Below are 24,787 nucleotides of genomic sequence, written 5' to 3' on the forward strand. Positions count from 1 at the left end.
TCGTACTCCCACAAAGATTCACTAAAACGTTACCCAAAAAAAAAAAAAAAAAAAATGTCACCAAAAGCCTCTCTTCTCTCCTCCGGACAGCCTGCTCTCAGCCTCTCAGTGGCTAACCTTCTTGTGTCAGTAGAGCTTCTTCGTGGGAAGCCGAAAGAAAATGGTGGCCTTTGTACTGGCCTTCACTCCCACAGTTTCCCGCTTTAATTTGCTTCTGAAACGTTCTCTTCCTCACACAGGTCGTCGGTCCTTGACCTGCCTGAGACCACAAAATCGAATACAACGACCCACTCTATCGCCTGTGATTTCTTCCTTGGGTTCTCGTGCAGTTTGTTTCTCTATTTCCAGTCTCAATTCCTCAAAGGTCCAGAATGGAACTTCAGGAACTGATAAAGATTTGGTTGTTCTTGGCATTGAGACTAGTTGCGATGACACCGCCGCCGCTGTCGTAAGCTCTCTTGATATTTATCGTCTTTCTTAACTTCCCTTCAAAGTTCTGTTCTGGATATTTGATTTATGTGGGATTAATTATAGTTTCTAATCGTTCAGGTTCGAGGCAACGGAGAAATCCTTAGCCAAGTTGTGTCTTCTCAGGTATATCCGTTCTTTTTCCCTTTTTGGTTTACTGGGTTGAGCTCTGAATGTTGGCGGATTTTGTTTCTCCTAATAGGTTGCGTATGGTGGGGAAATTTTCCCTATCACGATGATGTAGTTTCCTAGAACCAATACTTTTTTTTTTTAGGTAACTTGTATGTATTGTATGTATTAAGATAAAAGAAAAAACATAAAAGCATAGAGAAAGGCAACCCCTACAACCTTCTTTGGACAGACCAAAAGAAAGGAGGAGAGGTCCCTAAATCAAACAGGACAAATCCTGTAGCACAATTCTTGTAATATAGAAAGAAAAGCTTTAGCAATTGGGAAAAGATGCTATAAAAAAGTTAAGTAGTCCAATCTCGAGATTGAAGAAAATATGGGGCACTTTTCATGTGATGATTTTTTCGTAGAAAGTTCCTCACTACTGAATGGGTCAGGTTTCTAAATACTGCAGCACCACTGTCATCATTTGACTCTGACGCTTCTTTTGAAGGATCCAAATGTGTACCCTCTATATTATCAACTTGATGGGACCTCCATATTATGGCTCAACCCAACTTGTTCAGTCACCTCCTCACTATGCTTCAACGAAATAACGGATTTTTTCAAGGTCCTTGGCTCCCTAGAACCAATACCTGTTAATGCCCCTTCATTGTCTCCCAAAGTCTGTTTCCTTATTTAGTTTAAACTTAACCTCCTCTGATCAATTCATACTCTACTACTTTTCTTTAAGCCTTTGAACAATTTCTTGTGGTCCTAAGTGTTCAAGAGAGGAAGAGGAGAGGGGGGTTGAACCAATATGGCCCTTGTTGGTTTTGATGTTAATGGTTCAGTTCAGTTGATTTGACCTTTCTGTTATAATAATTTGTGTTTCACTAGCATTTGTATCCATATATAATGAGCAGGCCCTTGCTAACTCTAATGCCATTGAATACTCCAAAAGTGGCAATATTAATATTAGTTCTTTGGCAATTGATTTCAGTAGTTTTGCTACTTATGCACATGGTGAACTATGGTGATATTTACAATCTTCGGAACAGATTTTCCATTTTTTTGTTGTACTAGTATACTATTCAACACAAGGTTCAGCGGGTAACGTTTATCCCCTACTGAATTAAAATGCATTCCACAGCCATCCGATGTTCTTCTGTTGCATTTCGACATTATCTTAAGACACGTGTCGCATTTGTAGGAGTTATCTGAATAAAGGCTTAATAGGAACCATTAGAAAGTGTTTGAATGATTCATGTAACGTGGCTTGAGCTCAGGAGTTGTGATCAAGTGATGTTGCAGGTAATTGCTTGGTTGGAGGAGTTTCTTTGACTCTTTTCCATAAGAGAAATGGGTTTCTAGAAGCCTAAGGGATTAGATTTAGAAACTTGGGTTCAGAAACTCAGTCGAAAACCAGAATCATGGTGACAGGTTTAGAAACTGGATTTAAAAATAAATTTAATTACAGCAAATTAAAAATTCATATATGGTCCAAAAGCTGGTCGAAGGTCAATTACATGGAGAAAAATGGTTTCCCAAAATCTGGCTGAAATCTGATGGACAGTCTTAAGTTATATGTTAATCCTACTTGAAATAGGATACCCAAAAAACCCTGAGATCATGGGAGATAAGAACGGTTACTGCAAAACTCAAATAGACCAAATTTCAAAGTGCAATTAATAATGATTAACAGTAAGTTAATGTAGTAAATAGGCACAGAAATGAGATATGGATGGGAAGAGTTCCAGATTTATGGGACTGTACTCGATTGACTTCTGATCTGAAACCTCTAAAACCTGAAACCATAAGCAGGTGTAGAATGTCCTGCAGTTGATGTATCTGAACTGAAATCTCAGATGTGTTGACCCCAAAATAGAAGAGTTTTAATATATTGGGATACCAAAAATAAATCAGGAACAGTACTTTAAATGGTTAGTGGAGGAGAAGAATGAAGGAGAAGAAGATATGACATAGGCATCCCACCTACTCTCGACTAGAATCCCACCGGCTACTTTTTCCTTCCCACCAACATAATGCTGAATCTCATAGCAAATCTGTATCTCACAGAATAAAGAAAAGACTCGAGCCCAAATTTCATTAATAAAATTCATGTACATGGCTCATGGCTGGGCCCTCTTAGGGGTGCAAGTTTGGCCCTGACGGCCCGAACCCGCCCTTGGCCGGCCCTGATCCTGAACAAGTATCGACCTAAAAATTTTAGCCCTGAGGGCCAGCCCGACCCTGAGTCAGGGTCAGGTTTGGTAAGGGTTGATGTCTTTGGCCCGCCCAGAACCCGGCCCTGATTTTTGCCCCTGATGTTGACCCTGATGTTAACTCTGAATTTAACCTAATTTTATATATTGTTTGACATTGAGTCGACACCTCAAAACTCCTAATATATCTTCTCACCGATCTCTCTTGCTTTTTTTTACCAAAAAAAAAAATCTCTCTTGCTTTTTTTACTAAGAAATTTGTAACTTTGTATTTTTTATCTCCTCTTTATTATGAATATTTTTTTATTTTTAAGTTATTTCATGTTTTGCAGGGTCAAGGTTAGGATATACCCAGCCCTTGATGGCAAACCAAGGTTAGGGTCAGGGTCATCTCAGCCCGACCTTGAAAAATCAGGGCCAATCAGGGCGGGTAAGGTTGGGCTGAACCCTGAAGGGTAGGGCCAGGGTTGAAGTTTTGCGGCCCTGAGTTAGGGCCAGGGTGGGTTTGGGCCCAGTTAAGGGGACTCAGGGTTGGGCTAGGGTTTTAAGAAACCCAGCCCAACCCGGCCCTGTTGCACCCCTAGGCCCTCTTACAAACTTACATAGAAGACTCAAAAACAGACTCAAACACTAATAATGAAAGGCCTAAACCAACCCTTAACTAATAAGGTAATATAAACTGGCTAGGAAACTAAATTTATGAAGGATGCCAACTTAAAACTGCCCTAGGCTTATAGAAACCTAATCCAGCCTAACTAAAACACTTAATAATAGTTAAAATAAAGAATTAAAGACACTTAACTAATTAATTCGCAGGCCTACCTTCTAGGCATATTATAGGCTCATTAAAGTGGCCCATCACAATGGCAGACTCAACAAACTGCATTTTATTTCAACTTTCTCCATCATGGCAGTCAAGGTTACACTTAAATCCCGGAAGAAATAAAATAATGGTTGAAATGCATAGGTGACCCTCTGATGGGTTAATAAATGGGAAATTATGAGTAAAATCTTATTGATTTTGAGACTAGTTAGGCTATGTGTGAGAAACAAGTTTCCTGATTTTATGCAACTTGCTTACTTATTTCTGTTTCTAACAGGGGGGGGGGGGGAAGAAGGCTTGTTTCTGTTCTTTTTCTGTTAAGTTGTCTGTAAAAAGTTTTACTCTAAAATATGGCTGTAGAGTCAATAGTGAGCTAAATTTATTGTTTCATTCATTAGGCAGATTTAATTGCACGGTATGGAGGTGTTGCTCCTAAAATGGCAGAAGAAGCACACTCACAAGTTATTGATCAGGTATTGTATTTAAAAAGTTGAGATGTGAAAGTGGGACTTCTTGGTATTCCATTGCATGATATGCTACACTGTTTAGGCCATAATTTATTTGTCTTCTTCCAGGTAGTTCAACAAGCACTTGAAGAAGCAAATTTGGCTGAGATGGATCTTTCTGCAGTAGCTGTTACTATTGGCCCGGGTTTAAGCCTATGTCTACGTGGTAATGTGGCTACTGTCTCTGTGTTCCTGTTACATTATGATGTTTTTCTAAACGCACTTTATATCTTTTACTTTCTCTTTAGTGGAACCCTCGAAATAGTATAAATATTGGCTAGGAGCACTATTAATGATGTTTCTATTTGGTTAATTGTTTATCTAAAAGTTAACTTCAGGATTAGTTCGAGAGCGCTTCTTCTGTCAAGACTCTCTCAAATCTACTTAGGTAGTATTAATCTGTAAAAAAGAAAACTCTGAAATTTATTTCTGATATTCTAATGCAGTTGGTGTTCGGAAAGCTCGGAAAGTTGCTGGGAAATTCAATCTACCAATTGTTGGTGTTCATCACATGGAAGCTCATGCTTTGGTTGCCAGGTATTTGCACAGTTACAGTTCAGTCCCATGGTTATTAAACATCCGATTCTAGTGAAATATGATGATTTACACAAGGGGATCATCAATAGTTTTGAAAATTATATTTTAAATTTGATAATGTTCATGCCATAAATATTCATTTTGTTGGGAAACATGTCCACACTCCTTGCTATGTTTTGGTGTTAACAAACAAACATACGTCTTTAACTTGGTTGATAAAATGTGATTTGCTTGAAGAAAGTGTAATTAGTTTGAAGAAACACTTAGAAAGGTCGAATCAAGACATCAAGGTTTGAACTCATGCAGACATGACCTGGAAGCTTAAAGACATTCAAGACCCAAGATAATAAAGACATTCAAGACCGATGATGAAGACATCAAGACCCATAATGATGAAGACATCAAGACCTAAGATGAAGACCATAGGATAGAGAATATATTTTGTAATTTGTACACACATTGCATGCGCACGCACCTCATGCATCATACTGGAATGACCTTAGGTGGTAGAGTGCAATATGCTCTATTAAAATTTTGTGAAAACAGATTAACCTGATTCAAGGGAATTTTGGACAATCTTAAAGTCGGTATCAGGAGATGAAACCTTCATAGAAGTTGTAGGAAATTGAGTCACGATTCCAACGCAACGGATTTCAGGTCAATCCGAGGTCGGAGCGAAAAGTTATGGTCAAAACACTGATGACTGGTCAGAATGACAGCATTCTGTCAAAATAGTCTGTCATGTTGGCAGTCGACCGGATGGAAGCCCTGGTCGACCGAAACTGTCCGAAACCATATCCGATCGACCGGTAGAAAGTCTCGGTCGACCCGTGCCTCCCTAGAAAAGCTCCAACGGCTAGTTTTTTTTACCTCAATGGCTCTTTCCGGTTGATTAGATACCAATGGCGGTCGACTGGTGGTCCCAGAATACGACCGTTAGAGCCTGATTTCCTGCCTAAAATGCTTCACTAAGCTCACCTATAAATATCCAAGCCGCTTTTAATTAAATATTAATTAAGAAAAAGCATTAAGAGAATTATTGTAAGCATTCAAGAGTCATTAAGATTATTCTATCCTACTTGAGCTGTTCGATTATTCTAATCCCAACAAAAGGCTCAAGTCTCAATCAAGTCCTCCACTCTCTCCTGTGCAAGTCAAAGCCACAAGAGAGGACTTTACAAAAGGTGCATTATCATCTCTCATTCTTATCATTTGCACCACACTTGAGGTATTCCTCTTATTCCACTACTTCTTATTTATTTTTGTTTTTACAATTCTAGACTGTACTTAGGGTTGTAAAGATTCTCTTATCCTAAAAAGAGGAAGGTGTCTCTCTACCTCCAAAAGAGATTGTAAAGGCGTCTCTCTGCCTGTAAAGGGGATTTGTAAGGATACTCTTATCTGTAAAAATGATTGTAAAGGTTTTCTTCCTTACCTACCGTACTGAAAGGGAGAACTAGTGGAATAGCTTACAAGAGGATTCTTGTAGGGAGTGGACTAGACTCAGATTGAGTTGAACCACTATAATTCTCGGTGTTGTGTGATTGTGCTTGTTCTATTTTATTCCGCATTTCTTATTTACAATCACATTTGGGACAGTACTTCGAAAAAAGTTAAAATTCCACTAGTATAACCTATTCATCCTCCCTCTAGGTTATTTCAATTGGTATCAGAGCGGGAACTCAATTTGTTTAAGACTATATTGTCTTAAAAGTGAGTCAAAGACCATGGCCACATTCTAAGGACCACCAGAAGGCATGAACGCCTCGAGACCCCCTTACTTTAATGGGAGAACTTTTCCTTCTGGAAGTGCAGATTCAAAAACTTTGTGTGTGGTCATAGCATCCTTATATGGAGAGCCATAGAGAATGGACCATACACCATCACCAAAATAGTTGATGGAAAGACAGTACCAAAAGATGAAGGGGAATGGACAGCTGAGGACATCACTTTCATCCAATATAACTTTCGTGCAATCGCGTTCCTTCAGTGTGCCCTCAACGAACAAGAGTTCAACCGAGTCATAGCATGTGACACAGCAAAAGAGATTTGGGATATGCTTCTTGTCACACATGAAGGTCCAACAGAGGTAAAGTAAAGAAAGGTAAACCAACTTGTTTCTGATTATGAATCCTTTTTTATGAAAGAAAATGAGTCAATAACTTCTATGTTTACAAGATTTACTGACATTGTGAACAGTCTCAAAAGTTTAGGTAAAACTTACATTAACGCTGAAAAAGTTAGGAAAATCTTAAGAGCCTTGCCTGCAAGCTTGGAAACCCAAGAAAACCGCAATAGAAGAAGCCAAAGACTTGACGAAAATTTCTTTGGACTACTTGCTTGGATCTTTATAAACTCATGAAGTAGAGTTGAATGCCGACAAACCAAATCCTAAGAACAAAAAGAGAACCATAGCTCTAAAGTCATCTCAGACTATCGAATATGTAAGCGATGATGAAGAAGGTGAAGAATTCGATATAGACAAAGAAATTTCACTCATCATGAGGAAGTTCAACAAGTTCCTCAAAAAGAAAGAAAGATTTTCACACAAGAACAAATCCTACGGAGATAAATCTTTGGGGAAAAAGGTAAATCTAAAATTAAACCCAAGGAAATCTCTTCTAAAGATATAGTATGTTTTGAGTGCAGAAAGCTTGGACACTTCAGAACCGAATGCACCAAAGAAGAAGGCTTATGCAGCCACATGGGAATCAAGTGATGAAGAGGAGAAAAGCGAATTTAAAGAAGAAGTTGCCAACCTCGCCTTGATGGCTATTGGAGATGAAGAACAAGAGGTATGCCAAACTCAACCTGAATCCTTAATTAGGGACTCTAATGAGGAACTTCAAGAAGCCTTCGAGGCCTTGTATGAAGAAAGTCTCAAATTAGAATCTAATAAGAAAGAACTTGAAAAAGAGGTTGACACACTCAATAAGAGAGTGGATCACTAACCTCAAAGGCCAGTGGACTGGAGAAAGAAAACATTAAGTTGAACTCCACCTTTTGCACCTTCGCCCAAGGGCAAAGGAACTTTGTGATGCAGATTAATTACCAAAATAGGCTTGTTTTATCAGGAATAAGCCTAGGGTTGGGTTCCATACATGTTAGGCCGTTAATCCCATGTGTTTTGAGTGTAATAGACCACTTTTATGAATCTAAAAGGGGGGCTCTGAGATTGAGTACGGGATTACTAGTTAGTTTCCATTTTCATTAGTTTCTTTTTTTAGTTGGGCTTGATTTGAGTTATATTTGTTTCTTTAGGAGTCAAGTTATTAATTGAGTCAAGTCATTAGCAGTTAGTTTCTTTTTTCAACTAGTTTCTAATTTCAGTTTTTAGTAACTATTGTATTGGGAGAATATTTGGTTTCCTTTTTGAGGAACCTTCTATTTTGTAATTCCCTCCCCCATTAACATTATAAATAAAGAAGAGGAGGCTTCTAAAAGCCTAGAATGATTTTGATAAAAAAATAATAGCTGTTGCTATTGTCTTCTTCATGAAGAGTTGTCTTGTGTTTGATCAAGGCTGAAGGAATTGGTGTTTGATCCAATTGACTCTTTGCGGCGTGAAGTCCAAGAGGTCTCTGCAACTATTCTTTCTTTCTTTTCAAAGGTAATTGCAAGGTTCTTCAAACTAGGTAAGTAATCTAAATTTTTCTGCAGAAATTTCTGGGTTAAGCTCTCTGTTTCCTATTCTGTTGACTTAGTCTATTTTGGAGTTCTGGCCACCCGATTGCTTTGAGATTTTGGTCGATTGTTAGGACCATTAAGAAGGGGACTCGATCCAATTTTGAGGCAGATCAGACCTCTGGTTCAGTTGCTGTGTAGTGATCTGCAGTCCTGACCGATAATGGATTCTGCCCAGAAATTCTTGTCTGATTTCTGATTCCTGTCGAGGTTGGTTGTTGCTTATATTTTCTCAAGGGATTAGACCTTTTAATCAGTATTTAGACTTGCTACTTGTTCCTTAAACATCTACTGCTGAAGTTTCTGAAGTATTAGAATCGATGGTCAGGTTTCAGATCCTGCTGTCCAGAATTGAGTCTTGATTTGATTTGTCTATTCTGGTGATGTTTTGGCTTTGATCATATTTTATTCATACTCTATTTCTGTTACTTGATATCCTATTTGTTAGTGCAAACTCTACTCTCAAAATTCCAGATTCTGAGTTTGATAATTCTGGGTTCTAAGGACTGTTGGCTGACTAGTACTGGACTGTTGTGTTGACTACTGTTGGGTGAATTTTGGTTGTTCTTTGGTTTACAAGATCCTGTTGTTTGGGTCTAGTTTGGCTTGTCAAACCTATTCCTACATTACCTTGACAATCTTCTTGGATCTCAAAGGAAAGGTCCAAATGAAAGAGAAGGACTGGGTTATAATGGACAAAATCTATCTAGGAGAAAAGAAAAACAAAGTGAGAATCCAAGATGGGGTGACCAAAGAAACCAACCATCCACCTCTTACATCAAATGTGGTTTTTGCAAAAAGACAGGACATTCCATAAACTAGTGTCACTCTAAGAAAAGAAAGAACCCCAACTCTCAAACTGAGAAACCAAGAGTTAGCCATGTTTACTATTACACACCCCTAAGAAGGCAATATAGGTCTCAAGAAGACTTTAGACCTATGCCTAGGTATAGAAAATCCCAACCTTAAAGAGAATACTCTATTGAGAGGCCCCAAAGACAATACCAAGGGTATGAGAACTACCCTCAGGAGACTTATAGACCACAAGGGAAATACCAAAACCAAGGATCCTATAGACCTCAAAGATACTATACTCCTCAAAGATCAAATGGATCTTATGAACATCAGAGGACCAAAAGAAACCCAAAGTCATCCTAAAGGCAGAACCAAAGACTTAAAAAGTACAAAACCATTTGGGTTCCAGTAGGAAAGTTTGACACTAATAATAATGGACCCATGAGATTATGGGGACCAATGTACGATTGAATTTCTGCTATAGGTGTGCTTGAAGAATAAGGTGGAAGCTGAATGGGTAATCGGCAGTGGATGCTACAAACATATGACATCCAATAAGAACCTATTCTCAAGCTTACGGGACTACGACGGAGGATGGGTCTCCTTTGGAGATGACATCAAAGGAAAAATTGCTGGTATTGGAAAAATAAGACTTGGAGGTATTTCAATCTCAAATGTTTACTTTGTGAAAAATCTGAATTATAACCTCCTAAGTGTAAGTTAGTTCTATAGCATTGGGTACAAAGTAGAATTTAATGTCTCTCATTGTTGCATTAAAGATGCAAATGATAATCTAATTCTAAAAGGGTCTAGGAAAAACAATATCTATGTTTGTATGCTTGACGAATCAAGTTCCTTGAATGCATGCTTGGTTTCTAACCATAGTGAGGCATCATTATGGCATAGAAGACTTGGACATGTAAATGTCAAGTTGATTCAAACCATTGCATCCAAGGATCTTGTGAGGAACCTCCCTAAAATCAAGTATGAAATAGATAATTTATGTGATGCTTGTCAAAAAGGCAAACAAACCAAAGTCTCCCATAAGTCGAAGAATATTGTCTCTTCCTTAAGACAATTGGAACTACTTTATTTAGACTTATTTGGACCTATCAATGTATCTAGTATGAGTGGTAAAAATTATACCTTTGTAATCGTTGATGACTACTCTAGATACACTTGGACTGTTTTTTTGAAAAACAAAAATGTGACGCCTTCAATGAATTTGCAACTCTATATAATAGACTGCAAAATCAAAACTGATATACAATAACCTCTGTGAGGAGTGACCATGGAGGAGAATTTGACAATATAAGTCAATCTGACTTATATTGCAACAAGTATGGAATTGATCATAATTTCTCTGTTCCTAGAACGCCTCAATCTAATGGGGTTGTTGAAAGGAAAAACAGGTCACTACAAGAGACGGCTCGGACTATGCTCAATGAGTATTCCTTGCCTAAGTACTTTTGGGCTGAAGCTGTAAATACAGCTTGTTATGTACTAAATAGGATAATTCTCAGACCTTTACTTTCCTAGACCCCCTATGAACTATACTTTGGTAAAATGCCAAAAGTAGACTACTTTAGAGTCTTTGGGTGTAAATGTTTCATCTTAAACAAACCATCTTGGAAAATTCGATGCAAAATCTGATGAAGGAATATTCTTAGGATATTCACTCAACAGCAGGGCATATAGAGTTTTTAATAAAAAGTCATTAATGGTTGAAGAATCCATAAATATACGATTTGATGAATCATTGCCTAATAACTTAAACAAATCTCTTGTTGATGATGATGATACCATGTTTGATGAGCTTAAGAACAAAGTAAATGATATCTCTCTTGATGATTCTAATGATGTTACCACCAAAATGGTAGAAACACCTCCTAAGGAAGTCATCTCTCATAGGAATCATCTCTTAGAAAACATAATAGGGGATCTAGATGGAGAAATCCAAACTAGATCTAAAACCTGAGAGGTATGCAATCACACTGCATTTATCTCAATGATCGAACCCAAGAACATAGAAGAAGCACTAAAAGACAGTGATTAGATTATTGCTATGCAAGAGGAACTTCACCAGTTTAAAAGAAGCAAGGTATGGGAACTTGTCCCAAAACCTGACCACCACACCATCATTGGTGCTAAATGGGTCTTTCGCAATAAACTGGATGAAGATGGGAACATAGTAAGAAACAAAGCGAGACTAGTAGCCAAAGGGTATAATCAGCAAGAGGGAATAGACTATGATGAAACCTTTGCACTAGTAGCAAGGTTAGAGTCCATTAGAATGCTACTAGCTTTTGTATGAAGGACTTTCAACTATATCAAATGAATGTCAAAAGTGCCTTCTTGAATGGATACATTCAAGAAGAGGTCTATGTAGCTCAACCCTGGTTTTGAAGACCTAAGTTTCCAAACCATGTCTATAGACTTGAGAAAGCCCTGTATGACCTCAAACAAGCTCCTAGAGCTTGGTATGAGAGATTAAGTACCTTCTTGATAGAAAGTGGCTTCTCAAGGGGGAGGATTGACACAACCCTGTTCGTGAAGAACTTGAAGAATAACATACTCATTGTTCAAATCTATGTAGATGATATCATCTTTGGCTTAACCAATGAGAGAATGTGTACTGATTTTAGTAGCAAGATGAGCAATGAATTTGAAATGAGTATGATGGGAGAGTTAAATTTCTTCCTTGGACTTCAAAGAAAACAAACTGTTAATGGAATTTTCATAAACCAAAGTAAGTACACCAAGGAGCTGCTAAAGAAATTTGACATTAACAGTAAAAAATCTTCAAACACTTTAATGAGCTCATCCTTGAAACTAAGGATGAAGATGGCATTTCTGAGGATGTAACTAGATATAGAGGCATGATTGGGAGCCTTCTATATCTAACGGCAAGTAGACCTGACATCATGTACAGTGTATGTGCATGTGCTCGGTTTCAAGCTGATCCCAAGAAATCTCACCTCATAGCTGTAAAAAGAATTTTTAAATATTTGAAAAGTTCTTATGATGTTGGGTTATGGTACCTCAAAAACCAACCCCTTGACTTAGTCAGCTTTTCAGATGCTAACTTCGCGGGCTGCCATATAGATAGAAAAAGTACCAGTGGTACCTGTCACTTTCTCAGCTCTTGCCTTGTCTCTTGGTTTAGTAAGAAACAAAACTCCGTTGCTCTATCTATCACCGAAGTTGAATATGTTGCAGCTGGTAGATGCTGTGCTCAAATCCTTTGGATGAAGTATACTCTCCAAGACCTTGGAGTGAGTTTCAAATCTTGCCCAATCATGTGTGATAACACCAGTGCCATAAACTTGAGTAAAAATCCCATTTTACACTCAAGGGCAAAGCACATTGATATTCGACACCACTTTCTGCGAGACACCATTCAAAATGGCGATGTTTCTGTAGAATACATTGAAACCGAGAAATAACTCGCAGATATATTCACTAAACCGCTAGGTGAAGAGCGTTTTAGTTTCTTAAGGAAGGAGCTTGGAATTTGCAATCCATTTGGTTGAAAGATTAAACACTCTTTCATGCATATTTATTCCAAAAGACCAAGCTTGAAAAACCCCTTCAAAATTCACAATTTTCTAGGTTTTCAGGCAATTCTAGAATCTTCCGGTCGACCACCTAAAATCTTCCAGTCGATCGCCTTTGACCGAAAGGATTATCAGTCGACCAGTGCTGCCGAAAAATCGATTCCGAACTCCTTTAAAATCGATTTTTTAAACCATTTTGTCTCATTTAAAAAACCCCTTTTAGCCTAAAACCCTATTTCGACTATTCCTTTCCCAAAACCCTAGCTTAGAACCCATTTCTAACCTAGATCTCTCAAGATCCTTTCCCTTCCCTCTCAAAAACCCTAACTGACATTGCTCATGGACTCTCACCGCCCACACAGAGGCAAGAAGACGGTCGCTCAGAAGGAAAAACGGAAGGCCTCTGACAAAGATATCTGGTTCTCCTCCTCCATTGCCCAAGAATCATGGGATCTCTACATCTCTCGACACATAGAGCAAGGTAGAACCATAGATTCCGACTCTTTGTCCAGGTATGACATCAAAGACCTATTTGATGCTTTGGTATGGGGCAACATTCTCAAACTAGAGTTCAACTGTTATCCCCACCTAGTCAAAATGTTCTTTTGCAACCTTACTTTCTCTGGTGAAGGTGACAACCTTCTAGTCCATTCCTATGTTAAGGGAGTTCCTATAGATATAGACATTCTGATATTAGGAGAAATCCTAGACATCTCTGTGGCAGGGGAACTCAAATACTACCAACCTAAGACCTATATAGAACAATTCATGGATGTTGATTGTGTATACTCTAGCATCATGAAGGAATATGTTAATACTCACAAGATTAAGGCTAAGGAACTCACCGATATAGGGAGGATTGTAAATCTCATCATCTCCTACATCCTACCAAAGAGTGGTCATAGAGATGAAGTCTCACCATTCCATGCTTATCTCACCTACTGTGTTTGCAAGACTGTGAGCATCAATCTTCCTTACATTCTGCTCAAAACCATGATTATCCATGGTGACAGACTTCAAAAGGGAAATCTTCCCTATGGAAGGATGATTTGCCAAATCCTGGACCACTTTCATGTGGATTTTTCTGGTGAATCATTTGAACCTTTTCCTTAAGAGATCAATCTTTCCACTATTTGCAAGATGCACCTCCTTCCCAAGCAAACCACTGGCTCCAAAAAGACTTATGCTGGACCCTGCCAGCCACAGCAACAAGGAAGTGATTATACGTCAGCCTATGCGACCATTGTCGATCTTCAGAAGGTTGGGAACATCATCCTTTCCCAAATGGTGAAGATGGAAAGAGAGCAGAATGAGATTCTCAAGCTCCTACTCGAAGACGAGGAAGATGAAGATGACAGAGAAGAAGAAGAAGCGGAGGACGCAGAGGATGAGGATGCAGAGGATTAGGAGTCCTTACTCCTTTTATATAATTTTACTTTACCGATAAACTCTTGTTCTGTCTTATCTTGTGGAACTTAGTCTTTGTTTTAGTCTTTCCTATTACTTTTTGCTGAAATACTCTGAGATACAAAGCTGAACCTATGATAATTTTCTACGTGTTATGTTAGTTTAATTTTATTTTTTTTGGCACATACTCGGGGGGAGCATTTTAATATCTTGTGTAGTTTTGATTCCCTTTTTGCTATTGACAAAAGGGGGAGAAACATCTATCTTTATAATAGCTATCTTTGTTTACTCTTTCTGGAAATGACAAGTATCTATCCTTGTTTATTTTTTCTGGCACTGAATTAAAATATCTTATTGAACTTTACACTATGTTACTGTCATTTCTTGTATTTGGTTATATTGCCTGTGTTTGTTTGTCATCACCAAAAAGGGGGAGATTGTTGGGAAACATGTCCACACTCCTTGCTATGTTTTGGTGTTAACAAACAAACATACATCTTTAACTTGGTTTGATAAAATGTGATTAGCTTGAAGAAAGTGTAATTAGTTTGAAGAAACACTTAGAAGGGTCGAATCAAGACATCAAGGTTTGAACTCATGCAGACATGACCTTGAAGCTTAAAGACATTCAAGACCCAAGATAATAAAGACATTCAAGACCGAAGATGAAGACATCAAGTCCCATAATGATGAAGACATCAAGACCCAAGATGAAGACCATAGGATAGAATATATTTTGTAATTTGTACACACATTGCATGTGCACGCACCTCATGCATCATACTAGAATGACCTTAGGTGGTAGAGTGCAATATGCTCTAGTAAAACTCTGTGAAAACAGATTAACCTGACTCAAGGGCATTTTGGACAATCTTAAAGTCGGTATTAGGAGATGAAACCTTCATAGAAGTCATAGGAAATTGAGTCACGATTCCAATGCAACGGATTTCAGGTCAATTCGAGGTCGGACCAAAAAGTTATGGCTAAAACACTGACGACATGTTAGTATGACAATATTCTGTCAAAACAGTCTGTTATGTAGGCGGTCGATCTGCTGGAAGCCCTGATCGACCGGAACTGTTCGAGACCATATCCTGTCGACCGATAGAAAGTCCCGGTTTGCCAGTGCCTCCCTGGAAAAGCTCCAACGGCTAGTTTTTTTTACCTTAATGGCTCTTTCCGGTCGACCGAATACCAATAGCGGTCGACTGGTGGTCCCAGAATATGACCTTTAGAACCTGATTTCCTACCTAAAATGCTTCACTAAGCTCACATATAAATACCCAAGCTGCTCTTAATTAAATATTAATTAAGAAAGAGCATTAAGAGAATTATTGTAAGCATTCAATAGTCATTAAGATTATTCTATCCTACTTGAGTTGTTCGATTATTCTAATCCCAATAAAAGGCTCAAGTCTCAATCAAGTCCTCCACTCTCTCCTGTGCAAGTCAAAGCCATAAGAGGACTTTACAAAAGGTGCATCATTTATCTCTCATTCTTATCATTTGCACCACACTTGAAGTATTCCTCTTATTCCACTACTTATTTATTTCTGTTTTTACAATTCTAGACTGTACTTTAGGTTGTAAGGATTCTCTTATCCGAAAAAGAGGAAGGTGTCTCTCTACCTCCAAAAGAGATTGTAAAGGCGTCTCTCTGCCTGTAAAGGGGATTTGTAAGGATACTCTTATCCGTGAAAATGATTGTAAATGTTTTCTTCCCTGTCTACAGTACTGAAAGGGAGAACTAGTGGAATACCTTACAAGAGGATTCTTGTAGGGAGTGGACTAGACTCGGATTGAGTTGAACCACTATAATTCTCGGTGTTGTGTGATTGTGCTTGTTCTATTTTCTTCTGCATTTCTTATTTATAATCACATTTGGGACAGTACTTCGAAAAAAGTCAAAATTCCACTACCCCCCCTCTAGGTTATTTCACATTTGAGATGAAGTGGACTTCTTGTTGACAAGTTATGATTGCCTTTCTTCTAAGGTTGAATGTTGGAGTGGAATGAAAAAACCAGGTAGGTTCAAGTAGATGCCCCCAAGTAATTGGCAGAGGCTTGCCGCTTGGACACTTTTAGTATGAGAGATTTTATCATGGCCATGCTCATACTGCAATATGAAAATATTAAGTTGGTTGAAAGTGCAGACAGCTTTACATTGAATTATTAGTTAAAGTTTCTGATGCAGTTATGCACATGGTTTTCTTAGGGTATTTATATAATTTGATTTTTTTTATTGTCTTGTTGGAGTTAGATAAATTAGGAAGTTCTTTTCAGTTTCAATTTTAGAACCTGATGCAACACTGAAGGTCTACACCAGGAGGCACAAGAAGGTGGTTGACCCAAGTGGCTGACTGGGTCGACCAGATCTGGTCCAAGTCAGCCCACGATTTGGGCTGCTGATGGGGTTATTAGTTGCTTATTAAGTTTCTAAATTAGTTTCTATTTTCAGTCTTACACTAGCTTCAAATTTCAGCTTCAGATCTAGTTTCCTTTTACAGTTTCAGTTTTTAGTAACTTATGTAATCAGTTTTAGTAACCCAGAATTAGTAATTTATGAGTTACTATTTTTTTGTAAGCCCCCATCATGATTATAAATAAAGAGGAGGGTAGTATCATAGGCCACGATTTTGATTATTGGAAAAACTATGTTGTTGCTGCCGCTGGTCTCTGCTGGGGTTGTTCCTTGTGTCTGATTAAGGAAGAAGGACTTGGTGTTTGATCCGGGTGACTCCTTGCGCCATGAAGTCCAGGAGGATCTTATTGTGTTTCTTTTTTCTTCATTACAATTTATATTCAAGCCAATACTGTCGCTGCAACTAGATATGTAATCTCTCATTCTGCTGCCCAGAAGTTCTGCAACTTGTTCCAATCGGCCTTCTCTCAAAAGGGCAGTTCCAGTCCTCGGTTTGAGCCCAGATTTTGGTCGAAGGTTCTTCCTTATGCCACTAAGGATCGACCTTAGTTTGGACTGTTTCTGAGTAGTTTTTAGGGAGATATCAAAAATCTCCATATTCTTGTCTTTTAGTGGACTGCGACCTTCTATTTCTGAAATCGGTGCTTCTACTGATATGGTTATTGATTCCTGGTCTGCTGATTATATATTCTGATTACTGAAGATTGTTAGTACTTTAAACAGCCCCTGGTTTAGTTCAAAGACTGCTTCTGATTTTGTTTATTCATTGTGTTGCTGTTCTGTGAAATTGATACTGTTTTCTGGACTGTTGTTGGAGTTTAATTTCTGATATATATTTGGGCTGGTTTGGGTTGTTCTTTGGGCAGGAACTTATAAACCAAAGAACAACCAAACCAGCCTCAAATATATATAGCAGAGAATCAAACTTAAAATAACAGTCCAGAAAATAGCCAACCTCCAGGAACAGAATTACAGAGAATAAATAAGAGCAGCAGTAGTCCTTAAAACTTAACCAAGGACTAAACAAGGTTACTAATATAGCCAAGTTGTCAGAATATACGAACAACAGTTCAGAAATCAGTAACTTAAACCAGCAGTAGCATCGATTTCAAAAGTAAAAAACTACAAACCACTAGAAGACAAAAATATGGAGAATTTTAATAACTCACAACTGGCTGATCAGAATCAGCCAGAATTTGGGTCGAACTCTATTGGGATAGGGAGGAACAATCGATCAAAAGATTAGAGGCATCCGACAACTAGAACTGATTCTGCCAGTAGGGCTGAAGCTCTATTTTTGCAGAAAATTTCTGGGCAGATTCAGAATTAACATACCTGATTTTGCCGCCTTGATAAACCTTGAAAATATAGAAGAACTTAAAGTGAATAATAAATTGAAGCAGACCTCCTAGACTTCACGCCGCAAGGAGTCACTCGGATCACACACCAAGTCCTTCTTCCTTGATCATACATAAGGAACAGCCATGGAGAAAACCAATGGCAGCAGCATAAGAGTTTTTTTTGTAATTCAAAATCGTGGGCCTATGATACTGCCCTCCTCTTTATTTATAATCATGATGGTGGTTTACAAAAAAATAGTAACTCAGAAATTACTAATTTTGGGGTACTAAAACTGATTGCATAAGTTATTAAAAACTGAAACTGTTAAAGGGAACTAGATTTGAAGCTGAAATTAGAAACTACTTAGAACAAAAATTAGAAGCTAATGTAAGACTGAAAATAGAAACTAATTTAGAAACTTAATAAGCAACTAATAACCCCATCAGCAGCCCAAATCGTGGGCTGACTTGGACCAGATTTGGTCGACCCAGTCAGCCACTTGGGTCGACCACCTTCTTGTGCCTCCTGGTGTAGACCTTCGGTGTTGCATCAGAACCTAATTAGGAGTCTTTCTATTCTTATTTATATGCTACCATGTAACCCTATCGAAGGATAGATTGGATTGGATTGGATATGAACTATCGGAACTTACCATTGCTGTGGTCTCTCTCTCTCTCTCTCTCTCTCTCTCTCTCTGTCTCTCTAGTTTGATTCCTTCCCTCTCCGGTAAGCTTAACTTCCATTCTTCTTCTTTCTTCTTTTCTGTTTCTGTTCTCCCATTGAATCCCTTGATTTTGTTGAGATACATTAGTTTATACTGATAATTCCTGTTGGGTGAAACTGCTAAACTGGGAAGAAATCCCTTCAACTCCGTCATCTCTGATCAGTTGGGCCTGATATTTCAGGCATGGGTTGCTCACCTTTAGGTGACCTGATCCCTAAAACCTAAAGCCCTAATATCACCCCATAGTCCCATACCTCTCTCTCCCCCGAGAGCTAAATCCAGCAGCCTTGTTTCACTCAATAACTAGTCGTGGGGTGTGATTATTGCTTGCATTCATTAGGTTTGTTAATGAGGAATTTATTTTTAAAGTTCCACTAAAGCCCCCTCCTCTTTAACCTGCATTCATTGATAAATCCCTGATTCCATTATCTTGCCCAAATGGAGTCCAAACTGACTATCTATATATTTTCTGCTAGACTCTTACTTGTGTTATTTATTATTCTTGTGGGCCCATAACGATCCAAATTTGCATGTCGGAACCCGGGGTCGCATCAGTTTCTTCCAGTCTCATTCTCATAGAATGGTTGAGCATTACAAAGCCACAGTTTAAATTCAGAAATATTTTGGAAGTTCATTAGTTAACTATTCATTTACCTGTGCTACCTTCCCTATCCATCGTATCCAATTTTTCTCCAAATTGATAGCTTCTAATTCCTTCAGGAATCTCTCTTCTTTTGTGGTCATCTTACAATAGCTTCGATCTGACCACCACTTGTTAGCAAGTCTGCTGGAAATCCATTAGCTGAATTTTTTTTTTTCTTCCTTGAAAACATGGAGATTAAACAGATGGCAAGATGATAGACATGGATGAGATGGCAAACCTCCATGGAACAGTATCTGGGATTCCTCATCCATTCAATGACACTGTTGAAGCCTCTGTTAGGTTCTGTTATATAAGCTATATCACAAAGAGATTATCTCGGCCTTCTCCTGATCTTATTTTCATCTTTACTCAATTCTCTTTATTTCTTGAGCAAAAGTCTCCATTAATGGCCACAGTTGTGATCTCCGTGCAATTTTGTTTTCCCTTTTGTGGGTTGTCATACTTCAATGAATGAAAGCTCGTTGTTGAATAAGGTGATTACGGGTGAAACTTATGTAACTGTACATATACAGTTCCTTTGATTCACTTCTCTGTAGTTTCAGAAGATTGTGTGGAGCGGTGAATATTGAACAACAGTGGATACTTTCTAAATTGCTCGATGTAGCTGTTATTCTTTCTGGATCCAAATTTGTGTTGCTGTTGACCTGTATTATGCTTATTTTTTATATATTTCTTTTTGTCAGGCTAATGGAGGAAGAGTTGCGATTTCCATTCTTGGCCCTTCTAATTTCAGGTGAATGATCTGTATTCTGGTGGTTGTATTCTGTATTTTAGATTATTGCAAACCTCAATTCACTTTTTTCCCTCTTCGTGTGGATTTCTGCATTACCTAAAGAAGGCTAGCATAGTAAAACCATCCTAAATCACATTTACAGACCAATGGCTTTCACTCACATACCTAATTCCCAACTATATGAATAGTAGTGAATAAGAGTATCTAGCAATATTTTCTTTAAATGCTATTTCTTGAAGTATGATATTGCTTCTTTTTCACATAAATTGGTTTACTGAATCATATATTTCCTTGCATTCTCTTGTTTGTTTCTTTGCTTTGCTGCTTTCTTCTTCTGTTTGTTGCTTGACTTGCAGGTTGTATGCCTTCTTTTTCCCTCCTGCTAAATGGTTATTTGTTAAAAAAGATACAAAGGAGAAGAAAAACTATGTTTTTGTGATCATGAAAATTGACCAAATTCTGCACCTTCCGTGTTGGTTCTTAGGAGGACATAATCTCCTTATTCTTGCACATGATGTTGGCCAATATGTACAACTTGGGACAACGATTGATGATGCAATTGGTGAAGCCTATGACAAGACAGCAAGATGGCTTGGCCTTGATATGAGAAGAGGTGGTGGACCAGCTCTGGAAGAGCTCGCTCAAGAAGGTGATGCACACTCCGTCAAATTCTCGGTAATTTTTTTCCCTCGAGACTTCAAGATAGCTTGTTCCTAGCTTCTCTTGGGAAATGGTTTTATTCTTGATTTACATGGACAGAGGATAGAAGAGTTCATGATATATGACTATGCTCTTTTCCTGGCTCCACCCCCTGTTGAGTTCAAATTTAATTTTCTCATAGGTCCCAATGAAGCAACATAAGGATTGCAATTTCTCTTATGCTGGTTTGAAGACTCAAGTGAGGCTGGCAATTGAATCCAGAAATGTGTAAGTAATTTACTTTACAAGTATATTTTTTCAATTAGAACTGAGACTACGATTTGTTTTCTCGCAGTGGTCTTCTTCATTTCGTTTTCTATGTTTCAGGATTAGGAAATTTATTTGTGAGAAAAATAGGGATATAAATAAAGGGACCACTTACAAGGGTGAAATGGAGGAAAAAATAGACAAAAACATGAACAGCTAAAATTATAGGTTCATGTTGATGATTGTACTTAAATGCCTACGGCTCCATTTGACTAGTAGTTAGGATGGAAGGACAGATTCAATCACTTGCATGTGAAGGTAACTTTACAGAAGCTATCCACAATAGGAAATTATCAAGAAATAGATGATTTGCACCTTTTAATGCGGATCCAAATCACCTAAGGATTGGGTATAGAATTCCAGCATGAGAACCAAAATCGCAATGTAGGTTTAAAAAACGGAATCTGGAGAAATGACATTTCGGCAAATCAAAGGATCAGATGAGGCCAATATTCTGGTTGAAGGTCAATTATGGACTGAGGATCATTCCTGCACAGTTTTGAGTGGATTTGGAACCTCATAATGTTCAAAGGTAGAAACTTTAGAGATCTGCCCAAAAAATAAAATAAAATAAATTAGCGAAAATATTAAGTACTTGGAAGGAGAGAGTTTTCCTTGGGGAAAGAGCCACATTCATAAAATCTACCCCATGGGATGGCAGAGCAGATGATTAATTAGAGTCCCTATAGGGAGGGGGTCTACTTGATTTATTCCTTTTGGGACTTTTGAGTAATGTTTTAATTAACAGATCTCCAGCTATTATAAAAAAGTGAACAAATATCTTTTAATTTTGTTGCACATTAAGAAATTAACATCTGAAACTTATGGAGGAAAATACGTGCAAAATATGGGGAAGGAGTTTCTTGATTCCTATTCTTCTGCAATTATGAAGAACATATCCACTCAAATGTAAACTAGAAATGCCAACAAGTGCCTTTAAATAGAAATGGAGCATATAAAAAAAGGGGTATAGAATGATGCCATTATGTTTTAAATACTGATACAAATCTAAGCAAAAGCACAATCTTACGGTAACATATTTACATGTTGCAAAGAGAATCTGAATTTGTTTTCTCTGTAAACAGTTAGTCTTCGTGGTTGAATTCCTATATTTCTTCTTGCTTATATTCGACCCTCCTGCCTATTGATGCGTGTATAGGTTGAATGCAGCGATAATGAAATACCAATTTCTTCTTTAAACTGCAAAGACAGAAGCACCCGAGCAGATATAGCTGCTTCTTTCCAGGTCCAATAGTGGTTTTTGGTTTAATGAAATAACTTAAATGTTTCTTATGAATTCTTGACGCACACCAATCCCTGTAGAATTATTTTGTGCAGCGAGTTGCAGTACTGCATTTAGAAGAAAGGTGTGAGCGAGCAATTGAATGGGCATCGAATCTTGAACCTTCTATTAAATTTTTGGTGAAGTTGATTACAACTCTTCATTAGACTTTTCAGCCAATTTTCAAACTTATATATGCTGACAGTTTCCCATTTGTCTTGTTACTCTCCCACTCTGTTTAGGTGGTGTCAGGAGGTGTTGCTTCAAATAAGTATGTTAGGACTTGCCTTGATGAGGTTGTAAAGAAGAAGGGTCTGCAACTTGTGTGCCCTCCTCCAAACCTTTGTACGGACAATGGTAGGTGATTTGTCTTCTGTTTCTACTCACCATATGAATTGCACTGTTTAAGTATCAAATGGCAGGGAAAAAAACGAGGAGGATTTTTATAGCAAATAAGGGATTCTATGCTTGTAGAAAGATTCCCTTACTATAGGTTTTATTTTTTGGTATTAATTTTAACAGTTTTCTCTGGTTTTGTTTCTGATGTGTACTATTTCCTCTGTTATGACAGTATCATCATAATTTATCTCATGAAGTATATATTTTGTACTTGTTGCTTCAAAAGATAATGTCCTGATTTTGTTCTGTAAAGGTGTTATGGTTGCTTGGACTGGCATTGAACATTTTCGCTTGGGAAGATATGATCCGCCACCGCCTCCTGATGAGCCAGAAGATTCTGTGGTCTGTTGTCTATTGTCTATCACCTTTTACCATAGTACTATTTTTGCTTTCTTTTGTGCTAGCTGACAATTACTTGCCCCAGGTTACATTTTGTGAATATATTTCACCATTTTATGGGACATTTAGCTTTACAAAGTCGAGATTATTTCTAAACTTTGTTTGGGAAAAACTTATTCTTCAATTTTTGCACATATATTTTATAAGCTGGAGAAATGATCTGGTACTAGGCTGGTAAAGACTTATCCTTTACAGCAAAAAAACTTCACCTATTTACAAAAGAAAATGAAAAATGATTTCCTATCTTGGACAAATACCTTGTGTTTGGTCTACGAGCTTTAAGTGGGGTGGATGTAGACCAATAAATCTGGAGATGGTACCATGTACCTTTTTTTTTTTGGTGGGGGGGGGGGGGGGGAGAGAGGGGAATGATATTCCCTTAAATTTCTTCCTATGCATCATTGACTTAAAAGATGGGTTGCTTATGTGTAACAGTTTGATTTGCGGCCAAGATGGCCACTTGGGGAGGAATATAGTGAAGGCAGAAGTGAAGCTCGCTCGATGAGAAGAGCCCGGATACATCCATCGCTTACATCTATCATTCAAGCTTCTCTGCAACAATAATCATAATCTATGCCGCAGCTCCACTCATCACATTACTCAAAAGCGGTGAGTGTTCAAATCGTCTCTCTAGTAAAAAATAGTCTTCACTTCCAGATTCTGAACCAGGCACATCATGGTGCATAAACACTTTGAAGCCAGTACTCAAAAGTCTAAAAATCACATAAAATTAGTTTGGGCAACATGGATGTGCATGGAGCATGGAGCAAGCAAGTGCAAACCTCTTGTGGTGGAATGAGAGTCGGATGAGCAAGAAAAGATTGCAGGAATTTTTTATTTTCAGTTGTTCTCACTCCATGGCCTCACAAACAATTGAATTGCAGTTGCAGATAAAAATATTTCAGCATTTAAGTTTGCATTGCAAAGATGAGGAAATTCTGGGTACATTGTTCTATGGGCATTCTGTGGGAGTAGAGCATGGATGATGTTTTTGATGTCCTGACTTGGGTTTGCAGTCTTGGTGCAGTGGGTCGGCCAACTGTTCCATAGCTTTCCATTGGAAGTTTGAAATGGACAATGAAATATTGCAGCAGACTGCAAGCCAAGCTTAGTGATTAAAAAAATCCCAGTGACATTTTTGTATGGTCAACGCTGCAAGAGGTGTTGAATGCATCTTAATCTCCATTATTCACCCTGCTTCATGATGAATGGCTACTAATGTCTAGTCATAATCAAGAGTTAAATATGTGAAATCATGCTAATAACAAGTCTGCCTGCCTGCCAAATTTGTGATTTTAGATGCCAAAACTCTGTAGATCGAGCCAGAGCTGGAGACGATCGTGGTAGTTGAAACCTGCAACTTCAGGATGCTGAGAAGGCCAGTGCGAGGGATCATAGGGTAACAATGATTGAAGCATTCAAACTTTAAGCATTGGAAATTTTAGGTAGAGAATCAAAGCAGAAAAAGAGTGTCCATTGTTTCTTGATCAAGATCAACTTGGGAAAATGGCTGATTCGTCTTATTAGCAGTCTTATTGGAGAATATGGATCTGTAAATTTAATGGATCAAGGGAACTTAAAGGTCGATTTCAACAAAAAAGACAATCCCAATATATATTGGGAAAAGTTTTCGCATCAAGTCAAATGGGAAACTCTCACATTCTCTCTCTTTCTTGACATCGATTGATACTTTCTTGTTACGTGACTAATCGAAATTGATTGTCCTTCTCACACTACCTGGTTAAGT

General features: G+C 38.1%; 1 protein-coding gene across 1 annotated transcript; it reads left to right on the forward strand.

Moving 5' to 3' along the window:
- LOC122085466 (probable tRNA N6-adenosine threonylcarbamoyltransferase, mitochondrial) lies at nucleotides 1-24,679 on the forward strand. Its single transcript, XM_042653909.1, has 14 exons — nucleotides 1-448; nucleotides 550-594; nucleotides 4,023-4,097; nucleotides 4,200-4,296; nucleotides 4,577-4,667; nucleotides 19,945-19,994; nucleotides 20,479-20,669; nucleotides 20,836-20,921; nucleotides 22,131-22,206; nucleotides 22,299-22,382; nucleotides 22,485-22,599; nucleotides 22,895-22,983; nucleotides 23,476-23,649; nucleotides 24,340-24,679. The coding sequence occupies exons 1-13, from the start codon at nucleotides 161-163 to the stop codon at nucleotides 23,602-23,604; spliced, it is 1,416 nt and encodes a 471-aa protein (XP_042509843.1). The 5' UTR covers nucleotides 1-160; the 3' UTR covers nucleotides 23,605-23,649; nucleotides 24,340-24,679.
- The last annotated feature ends 108 nt before the right edge of the window (nucleotides 24,680-24,787 follow it).

Source organism: Macadamia integrifolia, chromosome 8 (assembly GCF_013358625.1).
Source record: "Macadamia integrifolia cultivar HAES 741 chromosome 8, SCU_Mint_v3, whole genome shotgun sequence".
Taxonomy (NCBI): domain Eukaryota; kingdom Viridiplantae; phylum Streptophyta; class Magnoliopsida; order Proteales; family Proteaceae; genus Macadamia; species Macadamia integrifolia.